General features: G+C 37.0%; 2 protein-coding genes across 2 annotated transcripts; both read right to left on the reverse strand.

Moving 5' to 3' along the window:
- Positions 1 to 2,069: 2,069 nt before the first annotated feature.
- On the reverse strand, positions 2,070 to 4,580 carry rx3 (retinal homeobox gene 3). Its single transcript, XM_053340259.1, has 4 exons — positions 4,322 to 4,580; positions 4,180 to 4,182; positions 3,477 to 3,712; positions 2,070 to 2,513 (listed from the first exon to the last, which is right to left on the reverse strand). The coding sequence occupies exons 1-4, from the start codon at positions 4,578 to 4,580 to the stop codon at positions 2,070 to 2,072; spliced, it is 942 nt and encodes a 313-aa protein (XP_053196234.1).
- Positions 4,581 to 8,952: 4,372 nt separating this feature from the next.
- cplx4a (complexin 4a) lies at positions 8,953 to 14,220 on the reverse strand. The gene is made up of 3 exons (XM_053340313.1): positions 14,057 to 14,220; positions 11,574 to 11,661; positions 8,953 to 9,180 (listed from the first exon to the last, which is right to left on the reverse strand). Exons 1-3 carry the CDS (start codon positions 14,218 to 14,220, stop codon positions 8,953 to 8,955), a joined length of 480 nt encoding a protein of 159 aa, XP_053196288.1.
- Positions 14,221 to 16,486: the final 2,266 nt, after the last annotated feature.

Consider the following 16,486-nt stretch of genomic DNA (forward strand, 5'->3'; position numbering starts at 1 on the left):
ACTACAAATTAAAAATGTCATCATATACAGATTGTTTTTTTTTTCTTTAGTTAAGTCTGAAACAAAGAGTCCTGGAGATGGAGCTTATATGACGCTGCATATGATGACAATTACTAGCCAGAAGGCTGTTTGAAAATAAATATGATGATCGAGTTTTGACATTTCTGCTAACAAGGTATTACAACTCTGGTCTCACAAAAACAACCAAACCGCCCAGATATTGGAGGTCAGAGGAGGATCACTTCTTAACCGTTTTTCACTCAGAAACACATTTTCAGTCACTAACTGTTCAAGATAATTCATTAAACTCAAAGATTAAAAATCTACCCATGACTGAGCAAAGCTGTTATTTTGACTTGCCTGGCAGAGTTTATATATTGGTTTGGTTGATTTTGATAACTATCCTGAACCACTGTCTGTGTTTGCACCCTGTTATCATCATCGCCACATATTTTAACACCTTTAACATTTAAAAATAAATAAATAAATAAACAACAAAATGTCATTGTATTTCGATGAGGATGATTCATGTGATCGCCACGTTGCCTCTGGAATGAGTTATTATTGAGTACTTATTTGCCTGAAACAATGCTGTCAACAGAGCTTCTCTGTCTGCTATGTTTGTGTGCGGTGGTGTCTGCCATATAGCTTCTTCTAAACATCAGTTGAATTACTTGAGTAAACAATACAAATACTAACTGCCATAAATTGGTTGTTGCCAGTAGTTTCCAGTGCATCATGTCCACCTTGCTAAAAGTATTGTAGTCTAATACAACATGGTTATTTTGGAGGCTATTTGGAGCTGTGTTGTTCTCCTCACTGACATTGCACTTGGGTTCAAATTGGAAAGGCTGAACGGAAGGCATGTTTATCTCACTGTGAGGGAAATAGACTGGGACCAAAAACCGCTGCGACCATTTGACATCACTACCCAGAATACATTGCGACAATGGCGACCTACAAGTGCAAGGATTTTTTTTCAAATTTTATGAAAAATTAAGAAGACACCGCAAGTGTTGTCATGTCACATTTGTATAGTTGATCGTTAATCTAATAAAGCCTACAAGTCTCAATAGTTGAGGTTCCTCTTAACAGTTTTTAATATTTGCAGTCATGTGGTATTTCCAGTGTAGACAGTATTAGGGAGCAGCATCAAGGTGTCCCACATCACATGCAGTTTTAGATATAGGAAAATTAATTGGATTTAACATACTTTGTGGATCATTCAGTGTTAGTCATGATTGGAGCCCTTACTGCCTTGGTCAGTGTCCATCATCAGATGATTTAAGACCATATTATAATTAAGAATAATTATTTTTCTGCAAATTCTAATAATTCTTAAAAAATCACAGCTGAAAACTTGGTTAAATGTATTCTTAGGTTTTGATGTTTTTTCTGGAAAAACTTTTCTCCCAGTGTGATAGTGATGTTAGTGTAATCCACCACTAAGGGGTGCTGTACTCCCATTTTCCCACATTAATGTGTGCTGTGCTTCCATAAACTCTACTCCTATATCTGCAGTGAGATGAATGAACCAGCCATGAAACACATGTTTCATATGCCTGGGAAAACTTGAGTAATCATCAGTTTGTTTGTTGATTTTACATATAAAGTTTATTGTATAGAGAAAATATCCACATTCAATAAATCATTCATGATGAAGACCAAACACTTGGACAAAAAACAAGCAAGGCAAAATGATCAAGATGAGGAGTGCTCCACTTATAAGAGCAAAATAAATACTGATGGGTGTTAAAGGACTCCGTCATATTGGCAACATAACATTGGATAATAATGAGACTGGGCTGAATGAATGTGAAACTTAACAGTAAAAAGAGTTTGCAGAGAATATAAAAAACACCAGAAAACTACATAGTAACAGTGTTGTGTAGTTTCATATTTTACAGGAATTTCACAGTTAGTGTCACAGCTCTCCATATAGGTGATCAGGATGTCTTTAATCCTGGGTGTAAATTGTAGTTTTCCAATATTAAACAATCCCATCAGCATGAGAATGAAGTCAGTTCTTCAAAAGACGCCACAGATGTGCTCTGAACTTCCACTCAGCATCACCACGTCTTCCCAATAGACTGAATGTGTTCCTTGGCCTTCATCCTCAGTGAGGCAATACTGGAGTTCCTTGGATCAGCTGAGCACTGGTACGCTGGGGGTGGGGGGCACATGGAGCTGATGTGAGGCAGGTGAGGGCTGTGTCCCAGGGCTGAGGAGTTGAGGAAAGGCAGAGAAGAGGGCATGGAGGGGGGAGGTGACGGGGTGTATGTGCCTGGTAGGCCCTGCGAGCCTCCGATGAAGCCCGGGAGGGACTGCAGGGAGGTGGAGGTGGTGATCGGGGTGGTGAGCCAGGGGTCCAGCTGCAAGCCGGAGCCCAGGGAGTTGGTGGGAGAGCGGCTGAAGGAGAGCAGGGAGGAGGAGGAGGTGTCCTGCAGTTTAATGGAGCTCACTTCCAGCTTCTCCTGCCGACGCCACTTAGCTCGCCGGTTTTGAAACCACACCTAGAAACAAAGAGCAGGATTTCATTTTCAATCCAATAAAACTTGATCTGTCCCAATGAAGGCAAATGTTTGCTGCAGCTCCCTACCCAGGTCACCAAATACACACACAAAAGATAGAGAAAGAAAGTTTAAAAAAACAACAGCAACAGACTTTTAATCAAAGTCTGGACACTCAAAGAAATTGTAATGTATTATGTGAAATATGATATTGTGTACATCAAATATTTAGAAGAATGGTTTAAAATATAAAGGCCCAGTGAAGATGATATCAATTAAACTTGCTATAATCATTTTGCATTAAATTGTGATGCTACAATCAAAAATATGTGTTTGTTGCAATTACAACATTTTAGGAAACTGAATTTACAATTTATTTATTTTTATCTAATGTTAACTCTGTGGTAAATTGCATTTTCCTGTATATCTGAAGCAAACCAAACATTCTGTGAAAAATCTATTTTTCTCTCTGTTAAAATTCAGACAAATCAAATAGCAGTTATAGCTATAAAAATCATCTTTGCAGTTTAAAAGAGTTTAAAACAAACGTTAGTAGCCTAATGAAAAAGATTTTTTTTTCTGTTTCATATATATGTTTCCATGGTAAAGTGAATTATTTAAAAATGAAATGAATGTGAACTGATTAAATCATTAGACATCAATATTTGATGTCTAATGATTTCTCAATTTCCTCAAGTTTCTATTTTATTGGATGCAGTGATTTAAAACTTTGTAATAGTTTAAAAGTTAGTTTTTAATACATCGTACTTTGTGACGTTATTTGGGAAACATCATCTCTTGCATTTATAAAAAAAATATTGAAGATTTAATATATTTTGACCATATCCGTGAGACACTGGTGCCTGCAGGCCTGTGCAAAATGTATACGGCCTGCACAATAAGGAAGAGTTATCAAACAGGACAAAAACAGAAGGAACAGGTGTTTTTTCTTTTTTTGAGACAAACCTGCACTCGGACCTCCGGCAGGTTGACCTTCAGAGCCAGCTCCTCCCTGCTGTACACGTCCGGGTAGTGGGACTTCTCGAAAGCTCTCTCCAGTTCGTGTAGCTGGAAGGTGGTAAATGTGGTCCGGTTTCGACGGTGTTTCTTTTTGGGGTTTTCATCATCGGACAGTTTTCCGTCTCTGTCTGGTGAGTCCGGGCACGCCGAGGCTTCTCCGGTACTGCTGGCACTACACACACCTACGCACAGAGGACGTAGAGTTTAAGTTACAAAGAAAAAAAAACTAGGGGAAGGTTTAAATCTTATTTTATTTTAAATGAATACATAAATAAATAAAGTTCAGCTGCTTTCAGGTAAGTGAACTTTTCATCTTATTCAATTGTACAGGATTCTTTTTAAACAGCTAGTCCGTGTTGTCTGCGTAAAGATAAAACTGTTCACTCACTATCTAAAAAATGACAAATAGCCTAAATGAAGAAAGATATCATCTAAATCACTCTGAGGTACACGTCGGCCAGATATTCCAAAAAAAGTGAAGCTCTACAGATAGTTTGCCACTTTTTCTACTGTTTTTCCCCTTCTTTTTTTTTTTTCTTTTTTTTTTTAAAGTTGAGCACCCGGTTAGAAAACACACTTTTTCGCACTGTAGGAAATTATTGGACGATTATTCTGAGAAAGAAAATACAATATCTCACTCAGTTGACACCTGCTAGATTATCTAAAGATTTACTTACAGACTACAAGACTAGCTACTACAGATCCTGCTTGTTTCAAGTACATTTTTGCACTTTTTGTTGTTGTTTTTGACTTTTTTTTTTTTTTTTTTTACAAAAGATAAATCAACTTACTGTCAAAACTTTCTGAGTAGTGACTTTTCTTCATTAGGGTAACTGTTCCATCCCTGTTGCGCTCAGCATCTTTAATCAGGACTTTGTCTGTCATGCTGTAGGAGGCTGTTTTGTGGAAGATGGTGTCCTCTTTAAATCCTAATATCGCCTCTATGCTGTGGATTGTGGACGGGTTCCCCGGACTCTGGACTGAGCGTGTGGAGGGAGACAGGCGCTCATCCATCATCATCAGCTGAGAAGATGATCCGAGAAGCCACATTGGTCGGTGAGGTCCCCCAAAAATGGTCGAAATTACGCACGCCGTCCGTCTTCCACTCGGTTGTTAAAGCTGTTGAATTGAAAACTAGTGCTGTTGGAAAACTTGCGCACAAGTAAGACGGTCTTGCTCAGTGGGCATGAAGTATGTTCAGGGTGGGCTTTTAAAGTAGCGCCTGCTGTAAGACCCCCTGCTCATACGGCACCCCCGCTGCACGTCAGAGAGGGGACGTCCCGTTGGATTTGGCCCTGGATTTAAGGGTAACTGTGCGCCCACGCAGGCACCAGCCGCACATCACCCTCCCCTAAACTCCTCCCCATCTCAAGTGCATCTCCGTACAGCAGCCAGTGCTGGCTCTAAACCGACTTACATAAATCTTAAAACCATCTTTCCACTCCTCCAGATGTCATGTTCATGTCAGTCTGCGGGTGAAAAAGAGGAAGATTAGGCCCATAGATTAAGGTACAACAAAATCATAATTACAAGATTTCTGGTCAGGACAAGGATTGCAAGATGGCAGCTTAATATTTAATCAAAGTGTCAAGATATTGTTGCCAAAATGAATAGAGATTTCATTTAGTTGAAGAATGATGTTATTTGTTTTAGTGACCTACAGGGGGAAAAAAACATGCTTGGGCTTTTAATAGCTTTTGACACACTTTGAATAAAATGATCGATGTGTATTAGTGATGCATGAACTAACTCTGAGTTTCATTAAACCAGTTTCTTGTAAGTGTGGGGTCAAAGAAGGGAAGAAAGCCCAAACAATAACAGTTTTTCAGCTATGACCACTTAAGTGCAAACAAAGATTGACAGCAGTGTGGTAATCCTGCTTAAGGGGATTACATTATTTTACTCAAAAGAGTTAAAACCCCTAAAACTATTTAGCTTTTCCTAATTACAGAAGGTGACCTTATCCTTTGTTTGCCCAAGAGAGGAGGGAGGGCAGAGAGAGAGAGATGCTAATTAACATCAAAAAGTCACATGGAAAACTTCATTTATAAAGCATTAAAGTTGTTTTCTTTTGTGTTTGCATGTCCAGAGCTCTGAGGAATCTGTGGTTTTATGGTCACGTACATGTTGTTGAAATTGTTGCTTTGAGCTTGAATCGATTCAGCTTTATTGTTAAAAAGTTGATTATGTTTTGAACTGTGGAAGTAGCTGAATGTGCAGTTTCTTTAGCTTAATGTTCAGCTGTGAGTTTGGCCTTGACTGTCACATGAACGCAGGTTGCATCAGTATAATAACCCCCAGTGTTAGAAAACAGGTGTGCAGCTCTGTCACACATGCTGAGAATGAAAAATGGCTTCAGTCCAATAAATACCAATGAAAACAGAAACAAAGCCGGCACTGATCAACTGTTTTGATTATTCTGAGTCATAGATTGAAACTTTGAAGGGACTTTAAAGTTAAACGAATAGGCCAAAAGTATGTGAACACTCAAACATTATATGTGACTGTTGAACATCTCATTCATAAAACATGGCTCAATTGATCTAGGAAAACTTTCCCCAAGATTTTGGAACCTAGATGACTTCATTTCCTTCAAAAATTAACTCATTTTCAGTCAGTTCAGTCATTCTTAGTTGTTTTTAATCCATCTTTTATTGACAGTTGGATGTTGGACAAAGTAACAAAGTACATTTTCTCAAGTATTACAATTACAGTAAGTACAATCTGACAGCTAACTGGAAATCAGCCAGCCCGGCTGGCGGAGGTCTCCGGTGTGCTTCCCAGAACGGAAATGTCAAACCTGGCATGATATGAAAAACTCTAGTATACTATGAAATACAAAGAAATTTACCTGGAGGTGATAGGCTTAATCAGCATTGTGTGAAGTTGTTTGGCAAGGGCTGTGAATGTAATGGATGTTTATTTGTATGTAACAGTTCCACACTGCAGATTTAAGTCAAAATTTAAAAAGCAAAGACTTTTAATTGTAATAGAGTTAATGTTCACTGTTCTATTGATACCTATATTTAAGTGAGAGCTTTGTACCACTGTTGTAAGCTGTAGCATTAAGATAAGAAAGTATGTGGACAGGTGTGTCCATGTATCACTGTAGTTACCCTCTACTGGTAACTAGTAGAAATGACAACAACATTAAGAAATATATCTATATAATCAATACTATACAGAAAGCTGAACATTTTCATTAATTATAGCATTTAAACTAAAAAATGGACAAACTTGAAATCCCAGTGAATGGGGGATTTTTGTTGCTTGGATCGGAATATCAGTATGTTTTTGTCTTTACCTGAAGAAGAATGACAGCTACCTATAGTCACTAGCTTAACTTAACCATTCAGTGCATTCAAATGGAATTTGCACAACAGTTTCCAAGAGTCAGGTATCCTAATGAATACAGACATATGTTTTTCTTTCTGTAAATATTCCCCCTGTACCTGGCCATTAAAAGATCTATTTGTAATGGTCTTACTATGTAAGTGATAGGACACTAACTCCACAGTCCTCCTTCTGTGCAAAAATGTATTTAAACATTTATTTGAAGCTAATATGAAGCTTTAAAGCTGTCCAAATTAAAGTTGAAGGTTTTTTTTGTGCCAAATTCCCTATTTTTGTTTCTTTCCTTTTACTGCAGCTGAACATGAATACACTGTCTGTCGAGACACAAACATGGATTTTTTTTTTACTTACTAAAGACTGTGGCTGACTATATCCCCTTAATATTGGCTTACTCTGACAGCTGAGATAAACTTTTAAATATATTTTTGCACAAAATGAGGGCTGTGGATTTTGTCCCCCGTCACTTACTATGTATTGTCAAAGGATCTTCTAATGGTCACTTTGAACAGGAAGAAAAGCCTTCAGGTCATATGGACACTTGCTGTTGTTTTAAAACAGGCCTGAAAAACTGTGAACCTATACAATGTAAGACTTCAGTTTGTACTGTGATCGAGAGAGACAGAGAAAGAGAGAGAGAGAGAGAGAGAGAGAAAGAGAGGGGAAGAAAGAGAGAGAGGAAGAGGGCACAGGCTGACAACCTTGGCTACACTGATCCTATTAGATGGTAATCTCCAGACTTGCAAATCCACAGCCGTTTAAACTTGGGTTCCTGTGAAACTCTAAATGTTGACCATTCCTCCCCCCTCTTCTGCCTAACAATCATCCTTAACAAGTGTTTGGATAATGCCCAATTAAATTAAGACCTATTTCTTTATACACTGCATTAGTCCTGATTTAGATAGATGTGATTAACAGTAGTGTCTTAAGCTCTATATGTTTAATAGCTGTCTAACAGAAGTGTTTGGTGTGCCACTAAGGATTTGAAACGTGATCAGTGATGGTGTTAAGCTTTTAGTTGAACATAAAGCTCCATGCAGCAACATTACAGTTAATTGAGTGTCTTTTTCTGAAATCAGGATGGATCCTGGGTAGTTTTAAATAAAGATAATTGACTTATACATCAAGCTTAGTGTTTGATAAGAAGTCATGTCTGCAGGAAGATGTTCACAAAACAAGTTTTATTTTTATTCAATATACAACTTTATTTGAACAATACAGTTTTTTCCAGTTTGAAGGACCTTCATATATTTCATCAGTGTTTATGTACATTGTTTTTTTTATCATTATGGTATACATCATTCAATATTTTTAAATCTGCATTTTCTGCAAATATTTCAGGTTTTAACAGTTCTTATCATAATTAAAATGTGTATGTGGAGAAGTTCAAAGTAATCAACATGTCAAGCCATATGAAGATTTCCTGCTTTGTATTGACAGCAAAAGAAAAAAAATCAATCTAAATATAATTAATTCAAACACCACATACAAAAAATAAAATAAAATCTAGAATAACCAACAAACCAAAAGGAAAGCTGAAACACTCAGACGGGATTGGTGTGTTTAAAAAAAAATGCAAGTATTGGTAGATTGGTTATATTTGACTTCAAAACACACTTTCAGGAGGACCGAAGTCTCTCATTTTATGACAACCGAGAGTTTGTGAACATTAAATCACATGTCTGGGTCTCTTTGGGGGAGGGGAATCACTTTTCTACATCATTTCTCTAGAAGTAACGGTCATGGGGGGAGAGATGGGGCATTCTGGACATAACTCGCAGTGTATTGAGATGATGAGTTGTTAATTACTACCCATTCAGTAGCAGGGAGGAAAACCTTTACAGTATAACCTTCACTGGCAGCAGTAATAATGTTACGCACTGGTGGGGCTGTGTATTTTAACACAGAAAGATGAATTGTTGAATCCCAGACTTGTTTTTTTTAACACAGCTTGATCTGTAGATTCCCCCCCAAGAACAGTTGAAATTAATTTTCTTGTGTGATGCTGTTTCTTCTTCCTTCTTCTTCCTCATCGTTTTCATTAACCAAATGCCTGTATACTTTTAGCCATTCACATGACGGAGCACTTCTCCTCTGCTTTGCTCTTCAGCTCAGTGACGGTGGCTGAGGCCTTCTCCTTCAGCTGGTCCATGTCCATGTTCTGCAAGTTTTGAATCTGGCCCATGAGGGAGTCCTTACCCTCCTCCTCCGTGGCGTCCTCATCCACCATCTTGAGCAGCTCCTCTGGCACATCCACGTCGTCTCCGGCCATCTCGATCATGTTCTCATCCTGCTCGCTCTGCAAAACGACAACATTGGGCACAAATGAAGGTCTGAGCAAAGATACACAGACGTATGACAGTAGAGTGATTATTTATGTTGAGGACAAAGAAGTCTGTTTTTCTCCACCTATAAAGTAGTAGTTCTTCTTAGTTATGTACTTGTGGCCCCAAACAAAAAAACATAATCTAGTTTATAATAATCCTTGTTGTATTTTCAAAATATGTTTGTTCATTTCAAAATCTTTACTGATATGTCACTGCTTTAGTTTTCAGTCATATTTTGACAGTAATTTAAAAATATGTATATTGTTTGTATATATTAATGACCAAATGAACTGACCTCTTATTGTGCAGTAAATGGTTTTTAAAATAATGTAATATATGTGTATATATGTATGCAGACTGAAAATTCTTGGAATTGAATTATTATTTGCAGAGGTAAACAACTTAAAGTCTGACTTAAAGGCTTTTTACAGGATTACTGTGCTGTTTGCCTGCCCGATTTCCAAAACATACAGTACATCTTCCCATTGCTACACCGCACTCAGCCAAATATTACAATATTGAACGTATTGACCTCAGTTTGTATCACCAACTGCAGATAAAACAACATCAAAAAGCTAACGTGTTTACCGCCTTTTGATTAATTCAATTTTCCTCCTTTGATTTCACTTAAATTCTATTATTATAAATATTACATATTTAAAATGTAACAGTTAATTTGGTTTAAATTCATATTTTAAGCAAGCAATGAGACAAACAAGGAGAGACACAAACAGATGAACTCTACGATCCGTCTTAATCCAAACGGAAGTATTGCTCTCGAGGATTTTCTGCTGTTTTTGTGATGAGTCTCCTTCGGACTTTACCATCCGCACCTCCTGACTAATTACATCATAGAAATGCCAAATGTAAAGCCATTCCATCAAACTCAATGTAATCACTTAATATCTGGAATAGTCATGCAATAGGCACTGTACTGTACTGTGACTACTTTGAACTTCAATCTGTAGGATTATCTCAGACCTGCTTTAGCCTTTCCTCTCAGAATCCCAATGATCGTCTAAAGATATCTTCCATAGCGTTGCACGAGACCCTAATTCCATTAGACGAACAGCACCGACTTCCCTCTAGCTCTATTGAAAGCAATAATGGTTGTTTTTCAAAACTCACACTTGATAGCATTCCCTTATGTGCTCAACCACCTCTCAATTAAAAGAAAAGAATAAACAGAATAGGATTCCTTCAGGTGCCTTATTGTTGTGTTGAAAAATCCATTAAGAATTTCAGTTCTGCTAAGACACTTTTTCATTAGTTGTTTCCCTTTTTTCCAAGCTGGCATGAAATGTAAACATCATTTGAGGAAAAATAATTAGATTTATATGTTTAGTCTCATGCCATTATCCTCTGAGTACATGTGTGGTTTTAATTTAAAAGAAAAACAGTGAAAAGAAATGCAGCCATTGTTTAAAATAAAAGACAGAACAAAAGACTGTCTGTTGCATTAGACTATAAGAAATGCCAGCAGCAACCAAGGTCATCACAGTCATGTAACTATATAACCATTGTATTAGAAAACCTCTATTAGAAAGTGATTTTTGCTCTTTTGCCATTAAAAACTATTAATTACGAGCAACGTTTCACCACTAGAAGGATTTACTGGATTAAAAGGCTCAATGCTGATATTTATCTTTAAATAGCTTTAAATAAGATCCCAACATACCTTTTGTGCTCCTTCCATTGTAGCAAATCTGTCTTTAAATGTCCTTCTAAATGGTGGAAAGCGCTCAGTTTACATCCACTAAAGTAGATGTGGTCTCCTCCTAAGGCCAGCTCACACTGCCTGGCGCTTTCTAATAAGCCTGAGACACCTGCTCAGTCGCATTTGGCTTCGTAAGACTCAAGGTGCAATATGGGACACATAGGCTAAGGTCTCCAGTACACCAGTCCTTCTCTCTAATCTACTGGCATGGCTTCCACTTCCTGTTGTCCAAGCTGCAGGTGCCAGGTCCTGCTGTTATATTAAGACAACCACGACTAAACGTGAAGCAGCCATTTGTTGCTCTACCTGCACAGGCATGACACTTAGCTCAGTCATCAAATCCCACTTTTGGTGCCAGCTACTGGAGAAAGGTCTTTTAAGGACTGTCATTGATAATTACAATTCCTTATTAAAAGACCCAGAAGCGTATATAGTTTGATGGGGAAATACAGGACTGTTTGAAGGAAGTTTGAAAAATACTGCATCTTATTAAAATATATTGACTGTATGTTTTAAGTAAATATTTTAATATATTGGAAATATTTAAGTTAGAGTGAACCACAATGTTGCTGCGCTCCTATTTAGAAGACTATTCCTTTTTCAGTACATTCAGTTCATTGAAAATTATTTGACTCTTAAAATGTTTACCTTTGGCAGTCTGTATTTATCTCTGAGGCACACCCTGAGTGTTGCCCTCTCTGCCTTCTTGTGTAAGAAATCTGCATCTCTCTCCATCCTGAAAAAGACACACAGAAAATATTATTAGTATAGTAACTAGTCTCAAAAACTGACTAACCGTAGAATAAATTACACAGAAAAGCTACAAAAAAATTCCAGCAAGGTGGAATTTTTTGACCTTGTGTTTAGCCGTGAGCTCCTGTCTGACATTGTTGTATCGAGGGCTCAAGAACAACATAGTGATTTTTTTCAGTATTATGTTTTTTTTTTAAAGCAATGTTTCATTCTGATTTGCTTTCTTCATCCTGTTTGGTACATGAATAAACATTGACCCAATTAGATGAACAATGAGAGACAGTATAATGTCAGAGGCATCCTCTATAACAATCACAACAACAAAAAAAGAAAAAGAAAAAAGTTCAACTGAATAAAATTAAAGCAAGAAAAAAAATGTCTGGAAAAAAACAAACATATTTTAACAAAAGGTTCTCAATATGTTCAATCAGTTCTATTGGTGTATCTCCACTGGCTTTTAATTTAGGGTGACTTATTGACCACTAAAACTGGTGAAAACATCCAAAAATCTGTTTTGAACATCAATGTTGAAACTGAAGTCTACTACACATCCTGTGATACTTCAGTTCAAGAGATTTTGAAATACCTGAATAAATCATCATTCTTTATTCTTTTTTTAAAGCATCTGCTACACTACTTGCTTTCATCTAGATTTTTCACAGGGTTCATTTGCTTTAGCTTTGTGAAAATATTCCTCAAGCATGCAATGAGTAATGTACTATAGGCCCATGTCCCAAAATCTACAGGCCAAAGTATCTTTAATTTCAGGCAGGCCAGTATGAATGAACCTGTATTATATCCATAGAATATAAAATATACACAGAAGTTATATTCTGTGTCAAAAACACAGTTTCAACATGTTTCTTGATATTTTCAGTAGCAGAAAGTATGTTTTAATGTCTGAATTATGCCTCCACTTTATTAAGGTCTCTGTAATGTCATCACTGCTTAGCACTTTGTTAGATCTTTTGTATCCTGTGGGGTTTTTTTGATTTTTTTTTTTTTTTTTGTGAGATGAGACTCACGTACTTTCCCTCAGCCAATTAAAGATGGGTATTATTAGGCCAGACTGACTCAAGCAGATTTGAAATCAAGCCAAGACGCCACAACTTGAGCTGTAGTGAAACAACAACATGGTGTTCTGGTGTTTCTGCTCTTTTTAGCCACTTTTTAATATTCAAATGTTGGTGTGGATGAGTTATTTATGATATACTTCTCAAATCATTACTTGAAATTTTGTCATTCTAAAATGAAAAAATGAATTCTCCAAACATGAGAGTAGGGATGGTGGATGAATCTTGTTATGTAATTCAGGCTCACTGGATCTGCTGCAAAACCTGCTCTGTTACACAGCAGATTTGTCAACTTTTAATAAAAAATGAGTTTTTTTGTGTTATTTTTCACAATTTTTCTTTCAAAACGGAATTCAGGATGGATTCCTCAAAAAATGACTTTTGATAATGATTTTTGATTTGATTTTCTTTATTTATAAAATATAATCTTAAATCACATTGTTGGTATGGTTGCATTTTAGCACTTGAATGAAGGCTTCAGTGTAAAGAACCAAAACTTACTACAAGACAAACTGATGCATTGATGGACGGCAATATGGAGGTTGACATACTACCTGCTGCTCATATAATTGAAGTTTTAAAAGCCGATAAAATAGATTCATAGCTATTCCATTAAAGATCAACTAAGACTTATGTTGAAAAGCTTTTCCAAAACAGCTTTGCATGTAAAAAACTAACCATCCATGTATGTCGATCCTATAACAATAGCGATAGCAAATGGTGGTCTCATTTAAATAAATAAATAAATATAATGGTGCAGGTTTGTGATTGTTTTCCCTCTCTGTGCCACCACATATCATCCTTATCCATGGGATCTTTTTTACCATTTCAGTTCAAATGCTGCAGAGTTTACAACCCAAAAACCCACGTTTAGAGCTTTGACATTTTACAATTGATGATTGGGTTATGTTCAAAACTGGATGGCCCCTTAAAACATTACCTACAACTGCTGTTGCATCAAAAACAGATGACAGATTATGGAAGATTATTGATCCGACTGCAGCACTGCAAGGTCCAACAGGACTCAGTGGATTATTTTGTCATAAAGTCTATGGTGGTAGTTTTGCTGTGACCTTCAGCAACAGATGCATTTCTCAGAAAAACAACTTGCACATTGTATGGTTGTGAAAATAATAAATACATGGGGTTTACATTTAGTCAGATGTGAAAACATATAGTTAAGGGCAGTTGCAATAGTGAAAGGTTGTGTTTAAATAACAGCTTTTCAAGGTCAGATTGTCATACTATCGTCCATGGGCCAATGTCATCAATTCAAAATGGAGCACTCTCCGTGTTGCTACTTACTTCTCCTCCACCACCTGTTTTTGGTACTCTTCATACTCCTCTCGTGTCATCCCTGCTGCTTTGGCCGGATCTGTAGGGGTGGCCTCCTCTTCTTTGTCACCTCCACCACCAAGCCCGATTCCTGACAGGGGGTTCCCAATCATGCTCTTGATCAAGAAAGCCATCTTGAGTTATGTGCCTGCTTAATTTGCGAGGATGAGAATATTTTTCTGGATGAAAATAATGCTGCTCCCCTTATGGTGCCGTCCTGTTTGGCTTCCTATAGTTGTCAAATCCAGTGGTAGCTCTCTAGTTAACCTGCTGCCTGTCTATGGCGCCAAGGACACACTGACAACAAGCAACAGACACATACACACACAAACACACACACACACACAACGTTTTGCTTCGGCCATAATCTGGATTTAATCCTCCCTGCTCCACTATGCTAAGAGGCAGATGGCCTGTTTCCTATCTATTTTTAAATCATGCAGAGGATGTGGATGTTATTTTTCCTTTATTAATTTTGACACTCCGTGCATTCTTTGCCAAAACTAGGTGGGAAACTCATAATAAAAGTGTTTTTTGGAGCTGGGTTTCCTCTGTTTTTGACCACACATTGTGCTGCGTTCGCCTACTGGTTGCTTAATCATATTAGTAAAGTACGGGCCAGCCTGCGTTCAGCTTATGCTGCTGAGACCAAGCGGAGTGGGTGAGAGGACCGGGATTACAGTCTTGTTTATCCTCGCTGCAGTGGGGCCATCCTTCATGCCGTGCTATTGTTCAGAGGGAGGATGATTGACAGGAGGATGAGGGATATAGGGAGGAGGATATAGGCTCTCATTTCACTTCACCCTGTTACTCCAACCTATCTGTAAACTTAGAAAGACTTGTAGATTACCCCAATATTCCTGAGCACTCAAACATTTCAGAAATGCTCATCTGCAACCAAATAAGTCTTATATATTAAAAATAGGTCTTAAATATCTACTATGTTAAACAGTTTTTTTATATTTTGTATTATGCGTGTATATATTATCTCTGTTGTACTTTATATGCATGAGTTAGTGTTATGTGTTTTCACACACACACACACACACACACATATGAAGGCATGTGTGTGTATGTATATATGTATTCATGCTCTATATTTTTCTGCAGAGCATAAGCATTTTATTGCATATGTCAATAAACCTGAAACTTGTAAATGCATTTTTTCTTTGCACTTTACATTTCTCACTAACACTGCAAATCAAAATCTCTTTGGAAGCCGTTTGGAAGAGTACACAGAAGAATAAAATGTATGGTTGAGCATACATCATCATTGTTATTCTAAGATTATTCTTTGCCTTTAATTGGTAGTACAGTTAACTAGCAACAGAAAATATTTGGACAGGGAGAGAGAAATGATATGCAACAAAGGTCCCTGCATTCAAACCTGTTACACTGCAGGTACATGGCATGCATGGTAGACCACTACACCAGCTCTCATGCTACAACATATACAATCTGTTTCCTTCTGTCAGTCTTGACAGTGATATGAGTGATTAAAAACCCCTAATCCCAATTGTAAAGATAATACACAGGGAATATATTACACCCTGCTCACTGAATAAAATTGACCATACATTATCCAAATAGTGTTGGCTTGGTGTAAGGACTTTAAAAGACTTGGAACAGGTTGCTCTAACTCATCAAGACGTCGGTACTCCTGATGAATCCCTGCAACTTTAGTAGATTCTGTCTTGAAAAAGTTTGAACAGATTGTGTATTATTGAATCTCTTGTAATTTTCTGTAGAACAACAGTTCCATTAACTTAGGCTACATGGACATATTCATGTGTAAAACAATCTGTAATACATGCTATAGGAGGTAATATCTATTCAACTCATTTATCTGTGTCATTCACTAAAGGGAAGATGTGCAAATGTAATAGAGTATTTTTTCATATTGCCACAACTCAACAGCTGTAGCTCACATATTTGTTGCTTTTTTTTCATTGTCTTTTTACTGTATAGACACAATACATGTGGGAGGTACACACAATAGCGCAAATAGGAGTGTTAATATGACAAATACTGCAGACTAAACCACACCAAGGTTCATTAGGTGGCTGTAATCATTAAGAGTGGTAAACCTTTTTTTTTAAACATCCATATTTAAAATTCATGAGCAATATATTATCAATTAATAAATAGTTTAGAACACATTATAAACAGTTCAGTTAACATATTTCTAAACATTTAATCAGTTAATTGTTCATATTCATGTTAGTAATCAGACAGCTATGTCATAGTAGTGTAGTTATCAAGCCTTCACTCTTTTATACAAGTTATAGATAATAGATGAGTTGACAAAATACACAAACACTTATATCTATGTAAACACTCAGATTTTATGTTCATATAATTGCAAAATCTTGAGGTTAAATTCAGCATCCAGCAGCTTGT

The sequence above is a fragment of the Scomber japonicus genome, chromosome 19 (assembly GCF_027409825.1).
Source record: "Scomber japonicus isolate fScoJap1 chromosome 19, fScoJap1.pri, whole genome shotgun sequence".
Lineage (NCBI taxonomy): Eukaryota > Metazoa > Chordata > Actinopteri > Scombriformes > Scombridae > Scomber > Scomber japonicus.

Coding starts and splice junctions, on each gene's coding strand:
- rx3 (XM_053340259.1), bottom strand. CDS start 4,580: ATGTGGCTTCTCGGATCATCTTCTCAGCTGATGATGATGGATGAGCGC. Junction 2,514..3,476: donor TGCCGGAGGTCCGAGTGCAG/GTTTGTCTCAAA, acceptor CTTTGTTTCTAG/GTGTGGTTTCAAAACCGGCG.
- cplx4a (XM_053340313.1), bottom strand. CDS start 14,220: ATGGCTTTCTTGATCAAGAGCATGATTGGGAACCCCCTGTCAGGAATC. Junction 11,662..14,056: donor AAACAGGTGGTGGAGGAGAA/GTAAGTAGCAAC, acceptor TGTCTTTTTCAG/GATGGAGAGAGATGCAGATT. Junction 9,181..11,573: donor ATAAATACAGACTGCCAAAG/GTAAACATTTTA, acceptor GTCGTTTTGCAG/AGCGAGCAGGATGAGAACAT.